The sequence below is a fragment of the Bos mutus genome, chromosome 14 (assembly GCF_027580195.1).
Source record: "Bos mutus isolate GX-2022 chromosome 14, NWIPB_WYAK_1.1, whole genome shotgun sequence".
NCBI lineage: Eukaryota > Metazoa > Chordata > Mammalia > Artiodactyla > Bovidae > Bos > Bos mutus.
In genome coordinates this window covers 24,201,538-24,220,413 of record NC_091630.1, presented here as the reverse complement: position 1 = coordinate 24,220,413, position 18,876 = coordinate 24,201,538, and the positions used below count along the sequence as shown (strand labels likewise).

Below are 18,876 nucleotides of genomic sequence, written 5' to 3'. Positions count from 1 at the left end.
TACCAATCACCCTACTTGACCCTCCCACCTGAAGATGCACCCCCTACCGGGGGTTTGGTATCAGTCCTGTCCTAGGTCACACAGAATTGTCTAAGGAGTTTTAATTCTCTAACTCCATGGCTCGACCTCAAGATGATAATAACAACAGCTGTTTATCCAGCTTCCACGTGCCATGGTGTTCAGTGTTTCATGTGTGTTACTCTTAATTCTCACGCTGACTCTGTGAGGCAGATTCTCTGATACTCATGAAGAAACTGAATCTTGGAAAAATTAGACAACATGCTAACCTGCAGTCTGGGTTTTCACCTGGTTCTGCCCGACCACCGGCTTCATGTCCTCGGCTCCCCTCACTGCTCCACGTCTCCATGTAAACACCCCAGCGCTTCTGCAGCTCCAGAGGGAAACTCCTTCTCACCACAAATCCTCCTCTTCTCCAGCCCCTTCCCAGATAATGTCACCTCCTCACACCTGTCACTCAAACTGAAACCTCTAGATCATTCCCCAATACCCATGGCAACTAGTAAGTCTGCTCTGACCCTCACTGGCTCCCGAACCTTCTTCTCTTCTTTCAGATCCTTCTCTCAGAACCATTCTTTATGGTTCCCTCCAAGATTATTTTCATAACCCCTGTAAAGCAGGGATTATCTCCTGAGGATAAGGTTATCTTAGGTTATCTCCCTATCCTAGATTTGTCTTTTTCAAATCCACAGCCCACTTCACTGGTTTTTGATTTGACCATTTGGTAATGCAAATTTGATATCACATTGAGGTTTACTTTTTTTTAATGATGCAATGAGTCTCATTTGATAAAACACTGATTCCTTAGCAAGGTGTTCTTCAAAATATAGCTCCAACTTATTTCTCAAATGTGTCCTGGCCTCTTGTCCTTACCCCATAAACACGGTCTTCTCTAAAGTTCAGAAACTGGGGGCCCACAGAATCTGGTCCAAGAACTGTATAGGTTCACCTTGTACTATTGTGTGTATTAACCATCACTGTGTAAGGAATTCTTCACCGTGTAAGGAACTGGGAGAGTTCATGTAAAAACCCAGACTTCTTACTTCTCTTGAGACATTACCTCACAAGTTTCCCGAGTCCTCACACCCACAGTTGTGCTCCAACCCAGCTAACCTCGTGTGTTCAATGGCCTGTGGGATCCTCCAGGCGTCTGGGGTTATGGTCTCTATGCTGGGCCGTGAGAAGGTCTCTAGGCGCGCCATAACTTCGTAACTTTGTTCACGGCATTTCTTCAGGTTGGTGTGCCCCTTCTCCCCCTGGTAAAGTTTTATTTTGAAGGGCTCAGATAAAGGACCACCATTTCTGTGAAGTCTTCCCGATAAAATCATTCACCTGTGCTCAATAAAGCTTTCTATTTCTAATGTTTAGTTGCTCAGTTGTGTCCAACTCTGTGTGACCCCATGAACTATATATAGCCCACCAGGCTCCTCTGTCCATGGGATTCTTCAGGTGAGAATACTGGAGTGTGTTGCCAGTTCCTTAGGTAGGGGATTTTCTGACTCACGGGTTGAACCTGCATCTCTTGCACTGGCAGGTGGATTCTTTACCACTGAGCCCACCTGGGAAGCCCCATTTCTAATGCAGCTCTCCCCAAACTGTTAAAGGCAGCTATATGCACAATTCTGTCCTGGCTAGATGGGAAGACCTTGAAGGGAGTTCTGCTTTAATCAGTTTCACACCCTTCCTCACACAACCACCATCAGGCCTCACCCATGTATTCTTTCCATGAGCACTGAGTTAAGTAAATTCAGCTGAAATCAAAAGCCCTTTTTTGATGTCCATTAAAGTCTTTTCATTCCCACTTTTCTGTAACTGAACAAGAAAAGGACTTATTTACATAGAAAGGATCAATGAAATTATTATTCATATGAGCTTTGAGCAAATGTGGCTTTCTAAAGTTTCTTTAGTAAGATTATATCACTGGTGATGATAGCTGACTTTACCTGAGTTCCAAGCATATCATAAGAAGTGTATAAATATTAACTCCTTCCTTTTCCTAGTATTGCCCATATGATCAAATAATAATTAATATTTTTTATAAAACACATTCACACCACAAATTTCTTAGGTGGTAAATACTTCGTTAATCAGGTCTACATCATCACCTAGTTTCTAATCTCGTGTCTCACAGGAAACTCACAATGTAAACTACTTAGTTCATGGTATCTTTGTCTTTTTTTATATCATTCCTTTATACCTTCTTTTAAAGCAGAAGAATGTTGAACTCAAGAATCTAGATCTAGGTTGAGAAAGAAGATAAGACATTTCTTATAAAAGACATACTAGGCAGCATACAGACCTTTCTGTAGGGAAGGAACGCCCAAAGCAGACACGAGGAGGAAAGGGATTGTACACTCTCTTCTGAAGAAGCATAAATGAAGGACCACAGTTGGCGTGGAAGTAAAATCTCAGAAGAAATGATTAGATTCTTTTAGGAGTTCCCTGGTTTTTGCCAAGACTATCTGCTGACAGCTGTAAGCCCCAGGCAGCCAGCTGCAATGCCCGTTAATATGTGAAAGACTATTAACATTTTGCTGTTTTCATTCTCCCCCTGTAAGAAGTGAATAAGGAACAGGTGTGGACAGGGAAGCAGAAAAGTTCCTTTGAGAGTTATAAATCAGCCTGATCCTGGGTTGAGTGCATGGATGTCTCTGAGGAACCCCATTCCTTTCCCAAGGCATTCCAAGTGGGTAAAGGGAATCTAACAGGAATCAAACCACCTGCAGTGTGTCTACATTCCAAGAAAGAATGCCAGAAGTTTCAGACTCAGATGGAAATCCTTGTCATAGTTTTCTCTTCATGTGATCCAATTTCCTCTTAATTAATCAACTGGGATTTTGTCTCTGAATTGTTGGCCCATAGTTAACATTATCAGATGCTGTTGAACTCTGAAAACATCTGACAGATTTCTAGATAGAGTATTAAGTCATCTTCCCAATTGTCTTAATCTTAGGAGGTAAATGACCTACAGGATGAAAAACTGATAACATTTTTTAAAAATAAATTTGTCTCAATTTCAGAAGTAATTACAGTTACCTTTTTTAATGCTCTTGGACAGCAATTTTCAGTGTGTTTAACTGCATGTCAAGATTGGAGGAAAGTGTAAAAATCTATAGAACTGTGGTATGAAAAAAATTTCTATTTGTCTTACTTTAAGAAATACTCAATGCTGACCCCTGCACATTTTTACCTGGTTTAGGACATGTCCTAGATAGTTCTTTCTCTATACAAATGACCCATCTGTCCAGTCCTATTTAAAATAAAACAGAACACAACTATATTCCAGTCTTTGTTCTCAGAACTGAAAGCATGGCTTTTTCTGCATGAACCTAATGTTATGCCAAGGAAGTTTGTGTTATTAAAATCAAACAGCTGAGTGGGGCTTGCTTCTGATAACGTTCACTTACTTTGTCTTTAAATAGTCTTATTTAACAAAATATTTGAAAAGATTTGTTGTAATAGCAGTCTCTGAAGTTCATTGTGTGTATAGGTCTCAATTTAAAGATTTTTTAAAAAAATAATTGGACTAAAATTTTGACTATTGTCTTGTGTATTAATACGACTTGTCTATAAAGTAATTCAAACTTGAAATTAGAATACTAGGCCCTTTTCTCCCCGCTTATCTGGGCCTCGGTTTTCTCATCTGGTAAATGGAGCTTGGATGAGATGACCTCTAAGGTCTACATCAAATAGAGCTGAAGGCAAAAGTAAAAGGCAGTCGGATGCCTTTGAGGAGTAGGATGAAGAGAGGCACAGGCTTTGCATCAGACATCTGGGTTCCAGTCTTAGATATTATTAGCTATAGGAAGTTATGCGTCACTGTATTCAGCCATAAAATGGGACTAATTAAAGCTGTATCGAGCACTGCTGAGGTTTCAATGGAAATAAGCCTATTATGTTCCCAGTACAACTTGTGCACGTATTTTCTGCTCCTATAAATGGTCGGACCATATTTTAAGGTCAAGAAAAACTTAAGGCTGAGCACATGATCGGATCTAGTAGTTTCCACTCTGGCACTTGGAGAAGAAAGGGCAGGATCCTATCACTGTCCTTTACCAAGAGAGATGTCCCTCTGCTGTGATGAAACTAGAGCCATCAGGGTTTAAAAAAAGCGCACGGTCAGGGGGAAGGCACCGCATCTTGGCAAGAAGAGCTTAACATAGTTTCCAGTCACCAAACTCTCTTCCCACCCCACACCCCGCTTCTATTTAAATCCTGGGCCCTCCACCGGTCCACACTCATTTTAGCCAGTACCCAGGCTCTCAGCAGAGAAGGGTGGCATGGCTCCCGGGGAAAAGAAAAGGGGGAACGGGCCGGCCAAGAGTGCCCTCCGGAAGGTGCACACAGCCACCCTGGTTATCACCTTGGCCCGAGGCTGGCAGCAGTGGGCCAACGAGAACAGCATCAGGCAGGCCCAGGAGCCTGCAGGCTGGATGCCAGGGGGCACCCAGGACCCAGCCGATGCTTCTGGACCAGCGATAGACGCCCCCACCCGCTGGAAAGCTCAGAGGGCCCCAAAGCCTTCCTCCCCGAGGCCGGAGGGCTGTGGAGAAGATGGACACGGCTCAGAGGAAGCCAGCGCGGTTTCTCCTATCAAAAGGAAAGAGGTGACCAAAACGGTGGTCAGCAAGGCTTACGAGAGAGGAGGGGACCTGGGCCACCTCAGCCACCGGTACGAGCAGGATGGCGACCAGCCGGAGGCCAGGCAGCCAGAGAGCGATGTTGACAGACTCCTCCGCAGCCGCGGCTCCCCAACGCTGAGGAGAAAGTGTGCCAAGCTGGTGACCGAGCTGACCAGAGGCTGGAAGGCGATGGAGCAGGAGGAGCCCAAGTGCAGGAGCGACAGTGTGGACACAGAGGACAGTGGCTACGGAGGCGAGACGGATGAGAGGCCGGAGCCGGATGGAGAGCAGGTGGCCGTGGCCAGGATCAGACGCCCCCTGCCCTCCCAGTAAGTGAACACGTCTCTCAGCGCCTCACCCCGCCTGCCGCGTGCCCCGGGCAGCTGAGGGGTGCCAGAGAGCAGGGGAGCCCTGCCCGAGTAAGGGGGGGACTCGCCGACAGGGCTGGCAGCCGGGGCTGGGCGAAGGCTCGCCCCTGGGCTAAGAGGACAGTGCCCGGCTCAGTCATGGACCTCCGGGTCAAGGGCTCGCCCCCTTTGGTTTCTCCTCTCTGTTCTGAACCCTCAAGGTTTAGCCACAACAAAGATGAAGCCACCAGAGATAGGTGTCTGCTATGGGTTAATGTTTGAAGTCAGTTCTATAATGAGTAAGGATTGGCTTATTTTTTCTGCAGAAAAAAATATTTCCTGGTAGACTGAGGGGAGAGACCTTTCCCTTGTCTCAAATCAGTGTATGTAATATTATCAAGAGACACATCTACCCAAATAGTGCCCATGGAACACAGACTTCTGTGAGCCTGGACACAGGTGGGAGGCTGCTGTCTGACTGGAGAACAACCTCTGAAGTAAGACAGGCCCAAGTTCAAATCCCATCTCTGCCCTGGCTATAGATAATGATACTGTGGTACACTTGAAAGTTGCTAAGAGAATAGCTCTTAAATGTTCTCATCACTCACACACACACACAGACACACACACACACACACACACAATAGCCAGTTATTCTTCTCCAAACCCTCCTTTGTAAAATGATGGCAACAATAAATTCTGCTGTTTTGAGAGAAGTAGATGAGATTAAAGCTGCCAAGAACTTAGCACAGTGCCTGCTCCTAAGCTCACTATATGGAAGTTATTAGTCCTCATAGAGAGCTTATTATTTAGCAATTCTTCAAACTTTCAGAAAGCTTTTTCCATTTATAAACAAAGGCAGAATGCTATTAACGCTAGGTAATTAAAATATCACTATGCTTGTGTGCTGTGTATGTGTGATAAGTTGCTTCAGTCGTGTCTACCTCTTTGTGACCCCATGAACTGTAGCCCACCAGGCTCCTCTGTCCATGGGATTCTCCAGGCAAGAGTACTGGAGTGGGTTGCCACACCCTCCTCCAGGAGATCTTTTCCACCTAGGGATCAAATCTGAGTCTATGTCTACTGCATTTGCAGGCGGGTTTTTTACCACCAGCGCCACCTGGGAAGCACAATCCTAAAGCAGTTAAATGCATACACACACACCAACACATGGACTCAGACTGATACATTAATACATATATTGTGACAAGAAACACATGCTTTATTTCAAGACAGTAAGTCTCCCTCCACAGAACAGAAAGTCAGGATTTCTCACTCTACAACCACAGGATATCAGAATATGGGGGAAGTCTCAGATGTGATGAAATGCTTACAAGCTGACTCCCTCTGGGAACAGTTATATGTGAAGGTGTGCTTTTCAACTTTTATGGAACAATCAGTAAAGAACAAAATTGGGAACCTTATTTGACAAAAAGTTGCCTTACAGTTTGAGACCTTAAAAATGTTTTGAAAGAATGAACACTATTATGGGCTTCCCAGAGAGCTTCTCAGGTGGCACAGTGGTAAAGAATCTGCCTGCAAATGCAGGAGGCTTGGGTTTGATCCTTGGGTCAGGAAGATCCCCTGGAGGAGGGCATGGCAACCCGCTCCAGTACTCTTGCCTGGAAAATCGCATGGACAGAGGAGCCTGGTGGGCTACAGTCCAGAGGGTTGCACAGAGTCAGACACAACTGAGTGACTAACACATACACATATAGGTGTTTTACCTGCTTTGTCCTCTGAACTCTCACAATAAGGTTGGTAATATCTCATTTTAGGGATGAAGCTCAGAGGGAAAGTTCACTCAGCAAGTTAGTGACCTGAGACATGCATGCCCATCTCCAAATGTCACGCTTTGAAACCAGACATGATGCTACTTCTCACTCAGTGCCTTGAGGATACAGAGATCTGGATTTGTGTTCTACTTACATTCACATAGGAATTCATAACCAGAAATCACTATTCTGCCAGGTCATATGGAACCATAGTCTAAATTTTAGCCTCATGGATTTAGGAGGTATGCATGCTAGAAAATGAAATAATAGAACCCAACAGAGTAAAAACCGAGGGTAGCACAAAGAAGATATTCCTGTCAGCATCTTTTGAATTGGCCGAGGGCAGGGAGATGACAGCTGTGACCAGTCTCTGACACATGTCCTCTCTTTTGGCACCTAAGAATTGTTCATATGTTTATTTATTTAATCCTCACAACATTCTCTCAGGGTAGGCATAATCATTATCTTCACTGGATAGATGGGAACACGAGACAAATAAATATTAAGGAATTTGTATAGGATTGTACTGTCCATGGGATTCAAACCCAGGCACTCTGGATCCAGAGCCCACCTTATTGACCACTACTCTAAACTGTCTCACCTGAAAGTGGGAACGTGCATACTAGGCCCTTCTCATGGTTCCCCAAAACACGCCTTCTCTGTGTGCTAGAGCAGGACATAGGCTTTGAATGAGAGACAATTAGATTTGGAATATTGGTTACCTGGGAAAATCCTAAAGTTTCTTCATTCTCACCAAAAAAAAAAAAAAGCTGTGATAATCCATAGAGTCATTTTGGTATCAATCATGTAAAGTGATGGGCACAGAGTTGTGCTCTGTATAATACAAGGGGCCAGCCCTGGTCATCCCAACACTGCACAATACTAGGAGACTGGCTGTCAGGGTTGGGGAAGGGAATAGGGCTTCCCTTGCGGCTCAGTCAGTAAAGATTCTGCCTGCAATGCAGGAGACCTGGGTTCCATCCCTGGGCTGGGAAGATCCCCTGGAGGAGGAAATGGCAAACCACTCCAGGATTCTTGCCTGGAGAATCCCATGGACAGAGGAGCCTGCCTGGCTGCAGTCCATGGGGTCACATGACTGCAGTTGGACATGACTGAGTGACTAAACCTACGTACCTACCTATGGGAGTGAAATCCCTCCCTTGCTTCTTGGGTTCCTTTCCCTCAGTCTTAGAGCACACAGGGTACTGGAATGTTGCCCACAGCAATAGCAGCTCTGAATGTCAGCCAATGTGAGTGATGCTCAGAAAGCTACAGCAGAAGCCTAATGGGGCTTTTTACCTCATGGGGTGCTCACATACTGCTGCAGACATAAATGTGGCATCCCTGACTAGGCCTATATGAGAGGGGGTTTGTTCACTTATTTTTAATTCTAAGCACCATTCTTTCCCCATATCCACTAATAGGGAGAAAATGATGTGTCATGGATATTTAAGCAGAAAGAGAGTTTTCTGGGTGGTTCTACGGATAACAGAGACAAACAATTCAGGTTCGATAAAAAGTAGAAATATTCCTTACCAAAAGAAGTTTACTAACTGGGGCTTTACTATGAAAATGAGTTCCATTTTATGCTTTGTTTTTAAAAGTCTTTTGACTGCGTAGCTATGTGACTTGTTTGGTCCAGGTCCTTCAGACAAAGCAACTTTTATCTGTCCCCCATTACAGTAATGGTGCAATATTACACAATGTGTTACATACAGTAATGGCACAATATTAAAATGAGAGTCATGCATCCACCCTCTCCTCCAAGGTCTGTTCAGTAAAAATGAAATGGTTGAGCATGAAGGGGTGTTTTATAGAAAAGGGAACTGAACACAGAAATGTATCCACGTCATAGAGCCAGTAAGTGATGCCCTCGGGAAGTGATGCCAGAGCTTGTGTTCTTCCCAACCCAGGGATCGAGCCCAGGTCTCCCGCCTTGCATGCAGATTCTCTACCATCTGAGCCACCAGGGAAGAATGACTTTAGAGCTTGTGTTCTTAACCACTGTGTTAGACTCATCTCTCAGCAGAGAACAGACTCAATGAATCAAATGGAGATCCAAGCATCACCTCCATTATGGAATCCCAGGAAAACTCCCAAAGTGTAATGTTTTGGTGCAACTTTTTTTAAAGGTATTTGCTAGAAACAAAGGGGAAAGTATGGCCTTCTAGTATTTGCCCCAATTCTAGAGCTTGGAACCCTTCCATGGACTCAGGACGGTTACCAGTCTGCAAGGAGCAGAGCAGCACAGGCCTGGTTCCCACACCTGGCTGATAACAGAACATAGAGCACAGTTGTGAATGCACAGTCACTCTGCTTCTGATAAATGTGACCCTGTGGAGGTCACGCTCCCATTAACCAAACTCGCAATATACTTCCTGTAAGAAGACTAAGCACATGAGTGTGCACAGGAGCAGATTCTCCCTAGAACTTCCCCGAGACATCGGAAATGTGGCAGAAGTTCTTGGCTTTACTGACAGAGAAGCGTTTTAGCTTAAGATATGAACACGGTGCCAGTCTTTCAATATTGCTTTGCTTTCTATGAATTTATACTAGGTCATCTTTCTAAAGCTCAATCTGAACTATCATTCATATTTTACTTGAAAATTTAAAAAACAGGATAAGCTGCTATATTGATTCCTACATTCAGTGAACAGGGAGGTGCTCAGAGTCTGAGACTTACTAATCCTGATTTAAACCTGATCCTTTCAGACTTTTTAAAAATTGAAAATCTGAAAGTAATACTGAACATGTACAAGATAGATAAAATTAAATACTCATTAAGGTATATTTCCTTCTAGTAATTTTTGAGCAACCCAATTTTCTAGTTCTTGCTTAAAGGACCAATTTTTTCACTTTCCTTCTCTATTATTGGGAATTATAGTTTGACTATATAACAAATGGACATTAAAACTTAGAAGATGCTCTTTTAGATGTTTCTCTTCTTCATAGCGTCATTACCTCACCAAACCTGACCCTTATCCCAAATGACATAGAATTTCAACACTCAGGGAATTTAAGTTCCTAGTAAAAAGAAAAATACATATATCATCAAAGAATGAGGCCCATATAATATACAGTTTATGAAAATTTTATCTGGATACTAATTTGAATATTTTTCAATTCTGTGCTTTCTCTAAGTTATAAAATCAATACAGTTGACTCTTACAACATGGGTTTGAGCTGTGTGAGTCCACTTATAAGTGGATTTTTTTTTTTCAATAAATGCTTACTGGGAGAAGGCAATGGCACCCCACTCCAGTACTCTTGCTGGGAAAATCCCATGGTTGGAGGAGCCTGGTAGGCTGCAGTCCATGGGGTCACTAAGAGTTGGACAGGACTGAAGCCACTTAGCAGCAGCAGCAGCAAATGCTTACTAGAGTATTGCTCAACCTGTGCTGGTTAACCACTGGGTTAGACTCATCTCTCAGCAGAGAACAGACTCAACGAATCAAATGGAGATCCAAGCATCCATGAATCCATGAATGTGGAAACATGGATACAGTGTAACTGTAGAACGTGAAAGTCGCTCAGTCATGTCCCGACTCTTTGTGACCCCATGGACCATATATATAGTACACGGAATTCTCCAGGACAGAATACTGGAGTGGGTAGCCATTTCCTTCTCCAGGGGATCTTCCCAACCCAGGGATGGAACCCAGGTCTCCTGATTGCAGGCAGATTCTTTACCAGCTGAGCCACTAGGGAAGCAACTGTAGAGTTATACTCAAGTTTTCAAGTGCCTGAAGTATCCGAGTCCCCTGCCCCCATACATAATTCCCCCGAACAAGTGGATGCGGATCCTGTAGTACTGCAGTGTGTGTGTATGCTCAGGTGCTTGGTTCGTGTCCGACTCTTCGCGACTCTATGGACTGTAGCCCGCCAGGCTCCTTTGTCCATGGGAAGAGAGGCAAGAGTGGGTTGCCATGCCATCCTCCAGGGAATCTTCCCAAACGGAACTTACGTCTCTCGTCTCCTGCATTGGCAGGCAGCTTCTTAACCACTAGTGCCACCTGGAAGCCCAGTACTGTAGTATTTACTATGAAAAAGTGTCCACATAGAAGTGGACCCATGGAGTTCAAACCTGTGTTGTTCAAGGGTCAACTGTAATACCAGCAGAAAGAATTTTGAAAAAAAAAGTTAAAAGAAAACCAACTATCTCTAGACGAACAATTTCAGTTATGCACGTACTCTTGATTTCCTCAACCTGGTGCATATATACATTTTACATAGTTAAAATTGGAGCATGTGCTCAAATTTGTTTTATTCTGTTTATTTTTATGAATGTCTTTTAGTGATTATTCACCATGCTTTTTCATTACTGAATATTCAGTTAGTACTTAAAAGAGTGTCTGGGACTTCCCTGGTTGTCCAGTGGTTAAGAATCCACCTGCCAATGCAGGGGACAGGGGTTTGATCCCTGGTCCAGGAAGATTTCACGTGCTGTGGGGCAACTGAGCCCGTGCTCCACAACTACTGAAGCCCGTGCACCCTGGAGCCTGTGCTCCACAGCAAGAGATGCCACCACAATAGGCCCACGCACCGCAACTGGAGAGTAGCCCCACTAGAGAAAATACTCGCATAACAACAAAGACCCAGCAAAGCCACAGAAATATAAATTTTGAAAAAAGTGTGTCTGGTACACAACAGGTGTCATACATAATTTAATAAAGGATGGAAGGAATGTCAAAGTGCCCAGAAGTTCCTTAAAGGGAGGACGTATTATGTTCTATACTATGGGACAGACCGCAGTTGGGGCTCAGGAGACAAAAAGCATGAGTTAGTGAATCATGCTGTTCTTTTCACTGTCTTCTGAGATGTTCAAGTCTCTCCTCCAGCAAGCTGTTCCAGCCTCAAGTTTGATATGAGCTTTGGGTTCTGCCAGGATGACACTGGGCTTGTTATCGAAGGCTGTGTCTGCCATGGATTGCCGTCATTGCAAGGGGACTAGGCATTTACTCTCATCTGATCATGAGATCTAGCAGCCCATACTCTGGGCAGCTGAACAGGGACAGTCTGTGGAGACGCAGATGAAGACAAGGACCAGCAGGGCTGAGGAAAATGCGTTTCACTTCAGGGCAGTGTAGTTCCTAGCACTTGTCCATACATACATGTGTGCATAGTTGCTCAGTCACGTCTGGCTGTTTGCAACTCCATGGGCTGTAGCCTGCCAGGCTCCTCTGTCAGGGGGATTTCTCAGGCAACAATACTAGAGTGTATTGCCATTTCCTCCTCCAGGAGATCTTCCCCACCCAGGGATGGAACCCTGTCTCCTGCAGCTCCTGCATTGGCTAGCAGATACTTTACTACTGAGCCACCTGGGAAGCCCTTCCATACATACATGATTTTTTTAAAGTTGTAATAATTGTGTAAAGTTTTCGGATGCTGATTTTTCCCAATTGACTTAATCATATACTTTTGTCCATGTGTTTACAAAGAATAGTAGTGTTATCTGTAGCAGTGTGCTCCTGGTTTCAATTCTGTTATGACAGTGAAACAATGCAGCAAGCTAGGGACACAAAGCATGGGAATTAATGAAAGTTCGCCACCTAGTGGCTGTCGGTCCTCTTCGAAAAATAATACATGTATGCCTCCCTACCCATATCTGTTAGTTTCCTGCATTTGATTGATCAGATTTTAGGAAATCAATTTGGATGGTGAGGAACACCCGCATCTGTCTTGTTCCTGGGTTTTGACCAGCAAATTACGAGAGTTCAGGGAGGGGTTATTGAACTCATGCATGCCATTCACATGTGTGTGTGTGTGTGCTTACTCATTCGGTCATGTCCAACTCTTTGCGACCCCATGGACTGTAGCCACATAAGCAATTTCAGCTCTACCCTACATCTCCAATTCCAAAGCTTCCAGTCATGAAGCCACTTGGTGTTGGGGAGAAGGATGGGTGAGTCACTTGTGGGGATGAGGAATATAGATTTCTGACTTTTATATAGTCCAAGAGTTCATGCTTTACTTATAAGATTGGAGCTAGAGAGATGACAGGAATGTCTGTTAAAGACAAACTTTGCTGTTTTAAAATTAGGTCTACACTCGCCAATGATGGTTTTTAATAAGAAATGCATTCCAGGCTGCAATGGCAGACCCACACATTTGAGAAAACTCATCCACTTATTACACACTGCCCTGGCAGGCTGAGCGGCGCCATCACGTAGCGGAGAGAGCATGGTCTTGTGGCCTCAGACATTTGGGGTCTGAATCCCACGTCTTCCACTGGGCTGGGGCAGCATTTCACAGTAGTTATACACAGGCTCTGGAGCTGGCTTTACTTTGGTTCGAGTCCCAGCTCCATCATTTAACAACTTTGTGACTGTAAGTTACCTAACCCTTCTGCCCTCACTTTGCTCATCTGTGAAATGAGATTAATGGTACCTATCTCATAAGATGGTTGTGGAAATATTAGTAGAAAGTGTTTAGAAGAATGTCAGCACATAGTATTCAATAAATGTTACTACTGTTAGCTAGTGTCTATTTATACAACTAGATATTTCAAAATTTGTGGAACATCATAGATATGAACATAAATATGCTTCATTAAAAATACGTATTTAAAAATCTATACATGGCAAAGGTGGCAGCAAGGGAGACACAGACATAAAGAATAGACTTTTGGAAACAGTGGGAGGAGGAGAGGGTGGGATTACTTGAGAGCACAGCACTGAAACATATATATCAACACATGTAAAGTAGATAGCCAATGGGAATTTGCTGTATGACGGCGGTGCCCTGTGACAACCTGGAGGGATGGGGGTGGGGAGGGATGTGGGAGGAGGTCCAGGAGGGAGGGGCCACATGTATGTCTATGGCTTCATGTTGATGTGTGGCAAAAACCGTCACAATATTGTAATTATCCTCCAATTCAAATAAATAATTTAAAAATCTACACGAGTGAATAGTATAAGTATGTGGCTGATAAAAACCTTATTTTGGGCAAATAACTTTTTTGAAGTCGTGTATAAAGTGGATTCCCTTAACCCACTGATATGATTCCAGTTCTAAATGTTACTAACATGCAAGTTTGAGCTACACATATTTGCCTTACCTTTGTGTAAGGAAGTTTTTCCTTGAAATAGAGTTTAATATCATTTTATGGGGCTTAAAACATTATTGTTACTCACAGAGAAAATAATCTAGGACCTATCTCAAACTCAGAACAATTGTGGCATCGTCCATGACTTTCCTTCTTCCATCTCTTATTTTTTTGAATTATGTCTTTTATAATGAAAAATTTATAGACTTACATTAAGATGCATATATATAAGAAGTACAAGTAGAAAGCAACCCTTGCTAAATTATGAATATCTTGATTTTTTTTCCCTCTCTTTTAGGGCAAACAGATTCACAGAGAAGCTCAACTGCAAAGCCCAGAGGAAATACAGTCAAGTGGGCAATCTGAAAGGGAGATGGCAACAATGGGCTGATGAACATATCCAATCCCAGAAGCTCAATCCCTTCAGTGAAGAGTTTGATTATGAGTTGGCCATGTCTACCCGCCTGCACAAAGGAGACGAAGGCTACGGCCGTCCCAAGGAAGGAACCAAAACTGCCGAACGAGCCAAGAGAGCCGAGGAACACATCTACAGAGAAATCCTGGACATGTGTTTCATCATCCGCTCGATGGCTCGCCACAGACGGGATGGCAAGATCCAGGTTACCTTTGGGGATCTCTTTGACAGATATGTCCGTATTTCAGATAAAGTCGTGGGCATTCTCATGCGTGCCAGGAAACATGGACTGGTCGACTTTGAAGGAGAGATGTTATGGCAAGGCCGGGATGACCATGTTGTGATTACTCTACTCAAGTGAACTCTCAATCACACAAACCAAACTTGACCCACTCTTGTCTTAATGCTAAATGCTAACGTAGTGAGAAAGTAAAATGCAAACTGCTCTGTAATAAGTTACTAATTATTAAACAATTTTTTTACATAAATAACTTTTGAGCACTCTATTTCTGAGGGAGTTTGAAGACAGAGGAAGCACACACAAAGCATTTCAGAAAGCACACTGAGGATTATTTGTCCACAATAAGTATTTAAAATTCCACTTACCCTTTGGGCAAAGATATTTGGCTATTCTTTGCAAAGTTGCTATAGATATTAATGTAAATAATTATACCTAAGATGAATTCAGGTAAATATCAGCAAACCATACTATGATATGTCATTGTTTAGGAACGAAAAACCATTCCATTAATTCTGGCAAAACTAAACTTAAAATTTTCTAAGCATCCTGACTTTGTTCTATTATTTTTATGATAGCATCACTTACAAAATAAGCACATAAATAAAAAGTTGTATTCAAGTAAGACACTGAAATTGATGAAATTGCTCCGTGGTCTTTGAATTTAATAGGTTTCCAACAGAAGTTAGCCATCCTTCTCTGATGTGATTTGGGCAAATCATATGAAAACAGGCATCGCTGGTGGTCATAGAGCCAGCAGAGAAAGCAATTCTGTTCACCTTCTCTATGATAAAGCAGAGGTGAGAGATTTAGATTTCTCTGCCTTTGCAGGACTGCTTGGGGAAGTTTATTTTTTTCCTCAAAAACCTTAATGAGTCATGCTGTCTACATTTACCTCAATACACATCAAAGTAGACAAACAGAAAACGCTACAATGAACTGGAATGTTGAGTGTAGAAGAATCTGAGTCATGGGTAGATCAGAAACAAACTTTCATCAAGTCATTTTACTGTTTCATTTTATTTTGTGATCTAACGAAAGTTTTGAAAATACCCGGAAGTCTAAAAACAGCAACATTAGTCCAGCCAAAGTGAAAGAAGTATAGTTTAATGATGACAAGGAAATTTATTTGGCACTAATCTGTTCCTTGTCATTTTTCTCCATTAGTGTGCCTTATATAATTCTAAAAACAAGCTGAATAAAATGTGAGATTACAATTCTTAAGAAATTCAACGAAAGTTACTAAATGATAGCACTTTGGTGTTACATACAGAAATTAATGTCAAAGAATAATCCAGCAAAATAATAGGTGCTCCTAATTGTAAACTATTAGGCTTAATACAAAGTATGGATTAAACTACCATAGGAGTTATCTTTGCTTTCATAAATTATTTTCTTTCAAACTGAAAGTTTCAATATCTTCCTAAAGAGGAAAGTTTGTATATTTTTAATAATAGATTTGTCAAATTACATATTACTTAGTAGAATTTCACATAAGATGTATACTTTTATCATAACAGTGAAACCTATGTCAAAAGCTTAAAACATGGCACGAGAATAAAACATACTTCTATGTTCTTGTTTTTGTAATACTATTTTAAAGTATGTTCCAAAGCACACTCCACAGTGTGGGCCATTGCAGAGGGTGAACGCGATGGCCATGAAATGTGGCAATAGTTTTTATAGCCTGGGTAATTTCATATGCTTATGAGTTGGAGGACTATTCCAACTGTTTTGGGGAAGGGGCGGAGATTTCCTGGATTTAGGCCACAGCCCACTCCTTGGTCTTTTAACAGGGCCTTGGAACTGTCATGCCACCTCTGGGTGTGTCATTTCACTTGCTGACTCAGGATCAAGGTCTAGTCTTGCCTGCCATCGTGGTCCCATTTGATTCTAATCAGTTTATGTTGTATCCTTGGGCTATGTCATTCTTTCAAAAGTTGTGCCCTACCCCTTTCCCTCCTGTTAGAGTAGGAGGGGTACAATCACATTTAAAATCAAACTTCATACCCGCCAGAGAATGCTTGGCAGGCACAAACAAAACCTTGTGGTCACCAGGACCCAGAGAAAGGTGCAGTGACCCTCACGAAAGACTCAACCAGATCTGCCTGTGTTTGAGGGTCTCCTGTGGAGGCACGGGTCAGCAGTGGCCTGCCGCGGGGACAGGGGCTCCGGCTGCAGTGGTTCTGAGAGGTGCAGCAGGTGGAGGCAATAGTCCTCTTGGAGGAGGTTGCCATTAGCTCCACAACAGGCCCGCCAGGTGGGCTATCCAAAACTGGAGAACAATCACACCAAAGAAGTCCTCGAACTCTTGCGAAAGTTCTAGGCCCCACAAAAGACTTTCCAATCCGGGGATCTGGCAAAAGGACTGAGAATCCCCAGGGAATCTGACTCTGAAGGTCAGCAGGATTTCATTACAGAACTTCCACAGGACTGAGGGAAACAGAGACTCTTGGAGGACGCAAACAAAATCTATTCCAAGGAGAAAGGAGCAGGGACCTTCAAGGCCGAACAGGTCTTTAGATAGGCATTTTCAGGAACTAATTTTATGAGCCCAATCCTTGTATCTTCTCATAGCTAGAAAAGCACTAAATCCCTTCACGGTGACATCAGCTCCTCACCAAGACTAGCAGAGAACCTTTTTGTAAAGATAAGCATTTTATTGCATGAATGCACCCTTTACCAAAATCACATATATTGCTCCCCCCCACACCACATACACCCCTCTCCCAACACACACACACCCCTCTCTGGAGTAGTTCCTCAGAGATGTCTGAGGTGCCGTCTCCTGGGCTGCAATCCTCATTTTACCCCAAATAAAACTTAACTCACCTTTCACGCTGTGTATCTTTTTAAAGTCAACCATTTGTAGACACCCAGCTCCTCACCAGACTCTCTCTCTCAAAGTGTATTTTTGCTTAAGTAAACTTTCATTTTACTTTCTTAACCTCTCTGCTTTGTCTCTGAATTCTTTCATAATGAAGAAAAACCTTAAAACTCTTTGGGAATACCAACAAGGATTTTCTCATGGCACTGTGTGCCCAGATTTGGGGAGCATCCCTGTTTCTTCACATAAAAACAACCTGTCTCTAACAGAACAACATCATATTGACTTTTTGACCAAGAAATTCCAGTACTGCAAGCAGCCAGACCCCACTTTTGGTAACAATAGGATATATTTTTATCCCTAATCTACAGAGAAAAAAAACGTTCTCCATTAGTCACCTCTTCTTTTGGAAAGAAACCAGCCTGAATTGGCTCATAAGCAGTTACTGCTTACCTCTGAAGAGGAGGAAAACTTAGTGCACACTCTTCAAAGCTCTGAATTGTTTGCTTCAACATCTCAAGGAACAGAGATTTCAGAGGTGCTACTTAAAGGCTGATCTGCCTTCCACGGACATCAGCAACACCTGTTGCTTTTTAGAAATGCAAATAAGGAGTCGCTCAGCACTGCAGAGGTTTCAAGTTTTGGCATGCTGAAAAGTCACCTTGAAAGCTTGCTAAGGACCCCTGGGTGAACCCCAGAGATTTTAGTAGGTCTGGGATGGGGCCCAAGAACTGGCTTTTCTAAGTTCCAAAGTGGTGCAACTATGGCTGTTATTCTTTAGACCACCTTAGAGCAAAACAGGGAGAATTTGTCACTTTTTCAGGTTTTAACACCTTTATCTTCTGACATAAAGCTCAGCTGCTTTCAGTTGTGTAACAGAATCTGGTTTAAATAACAAAGGGAATTTATTTCCTCACACAAAGTGTAGTTTAGAGGTTGGAGGGCTTCAGCTGTTGCCAATTATGTTGCCAACTACCTGTTCTTTCCAAGTAAATGACCTCTTTCCAAATATAACTGAGAACTGTGAAGCTATCATGCGTGGCCATACATACCAACTAATCACTGCCCCTCACATCTATCTTCAGTCCTGCCCATAGAGCATTTTTAGCACATTTTAGGGCTTCAGTAAAAAATGTTAATTTCTGTCCTTCCTCCTCCTTTGAGGATGTCTATTATTTCCACCCAAAACAATTTTCCTCCATTTTCACAACATTTTGTCACACCAGAATAACTCCTATGTGCTGGGTAGTGTGAAGAACAGACACACATGGTCCTTTTTTTTTTTTTTTTTTAAAAAAAAAAAAGCTTTAAAGTCTAGCTCAGACAACTTTCTTTCTTCACCCTCTCCCCAAACCAGCTTAGGAATCCTTGCCACCCCAGCCTTTCCTCTTACACAATTATCACAATATATTGTGTATGTATACTAAATGCTGTGTATATAAAAATTATGAATAACTATAAAGTAGGCTCGATCGTGTAGAAATTTTACTTGAAAACTGGGTTTGCTGTAAGATACAACCAAGCCAAATTGCATTAGACTTATTACTTGCTCTAAGTAAGGAGAACACCAGGGACTTTTCCAAAACAGT

General features: G+C 42.7%; 1 protein-coding gene and 1 long non-coding RNA gene across 2 annotated transcripts in view; one reads left to right on the top strand and one right to left on the bottom strand.

Moving 5' to 3' along the window:
- LOC138990766 (uncharacterized) overlaps nucleotides 1-17,792 on the bottom strand; it is a 148,893-nt gene extending 131,101 nt beyond the window's left edge. The window contains exon 1 of the long non-coding RNA XR_011466867.1: nucleotides 17,741-17,792. This is a non-coding gene — a long non-coding RNA (uncharacterized lncRNA). The remainder of the gene's footprint in view (nucleotides 1-17,740) is intronic.
- On the top strand, nucleotides 4,256-16,037 carry ABRA (actin binding Rho activating protein). The gene is made up of 2 exons (XM_005894623.3): nucleotides 4,256-4,969; nucleotides 14,106-16,037. The coding sequence occupies exons 1-2, from the start codon at nucleotides 4,299-4,301 to the stop codon at nucleotides 14,581-14,583; spliced, it is 1,149 nt and encodes a 382-aa protein (XP_005894685.1). The 5' UTR covers nucleotides 4,256-4,298; the 3' UTR covers nucleotides 14,584-16,037.
- Nucleotides 17,793-18,876: the final 1,084 nt, after the last annotated feature.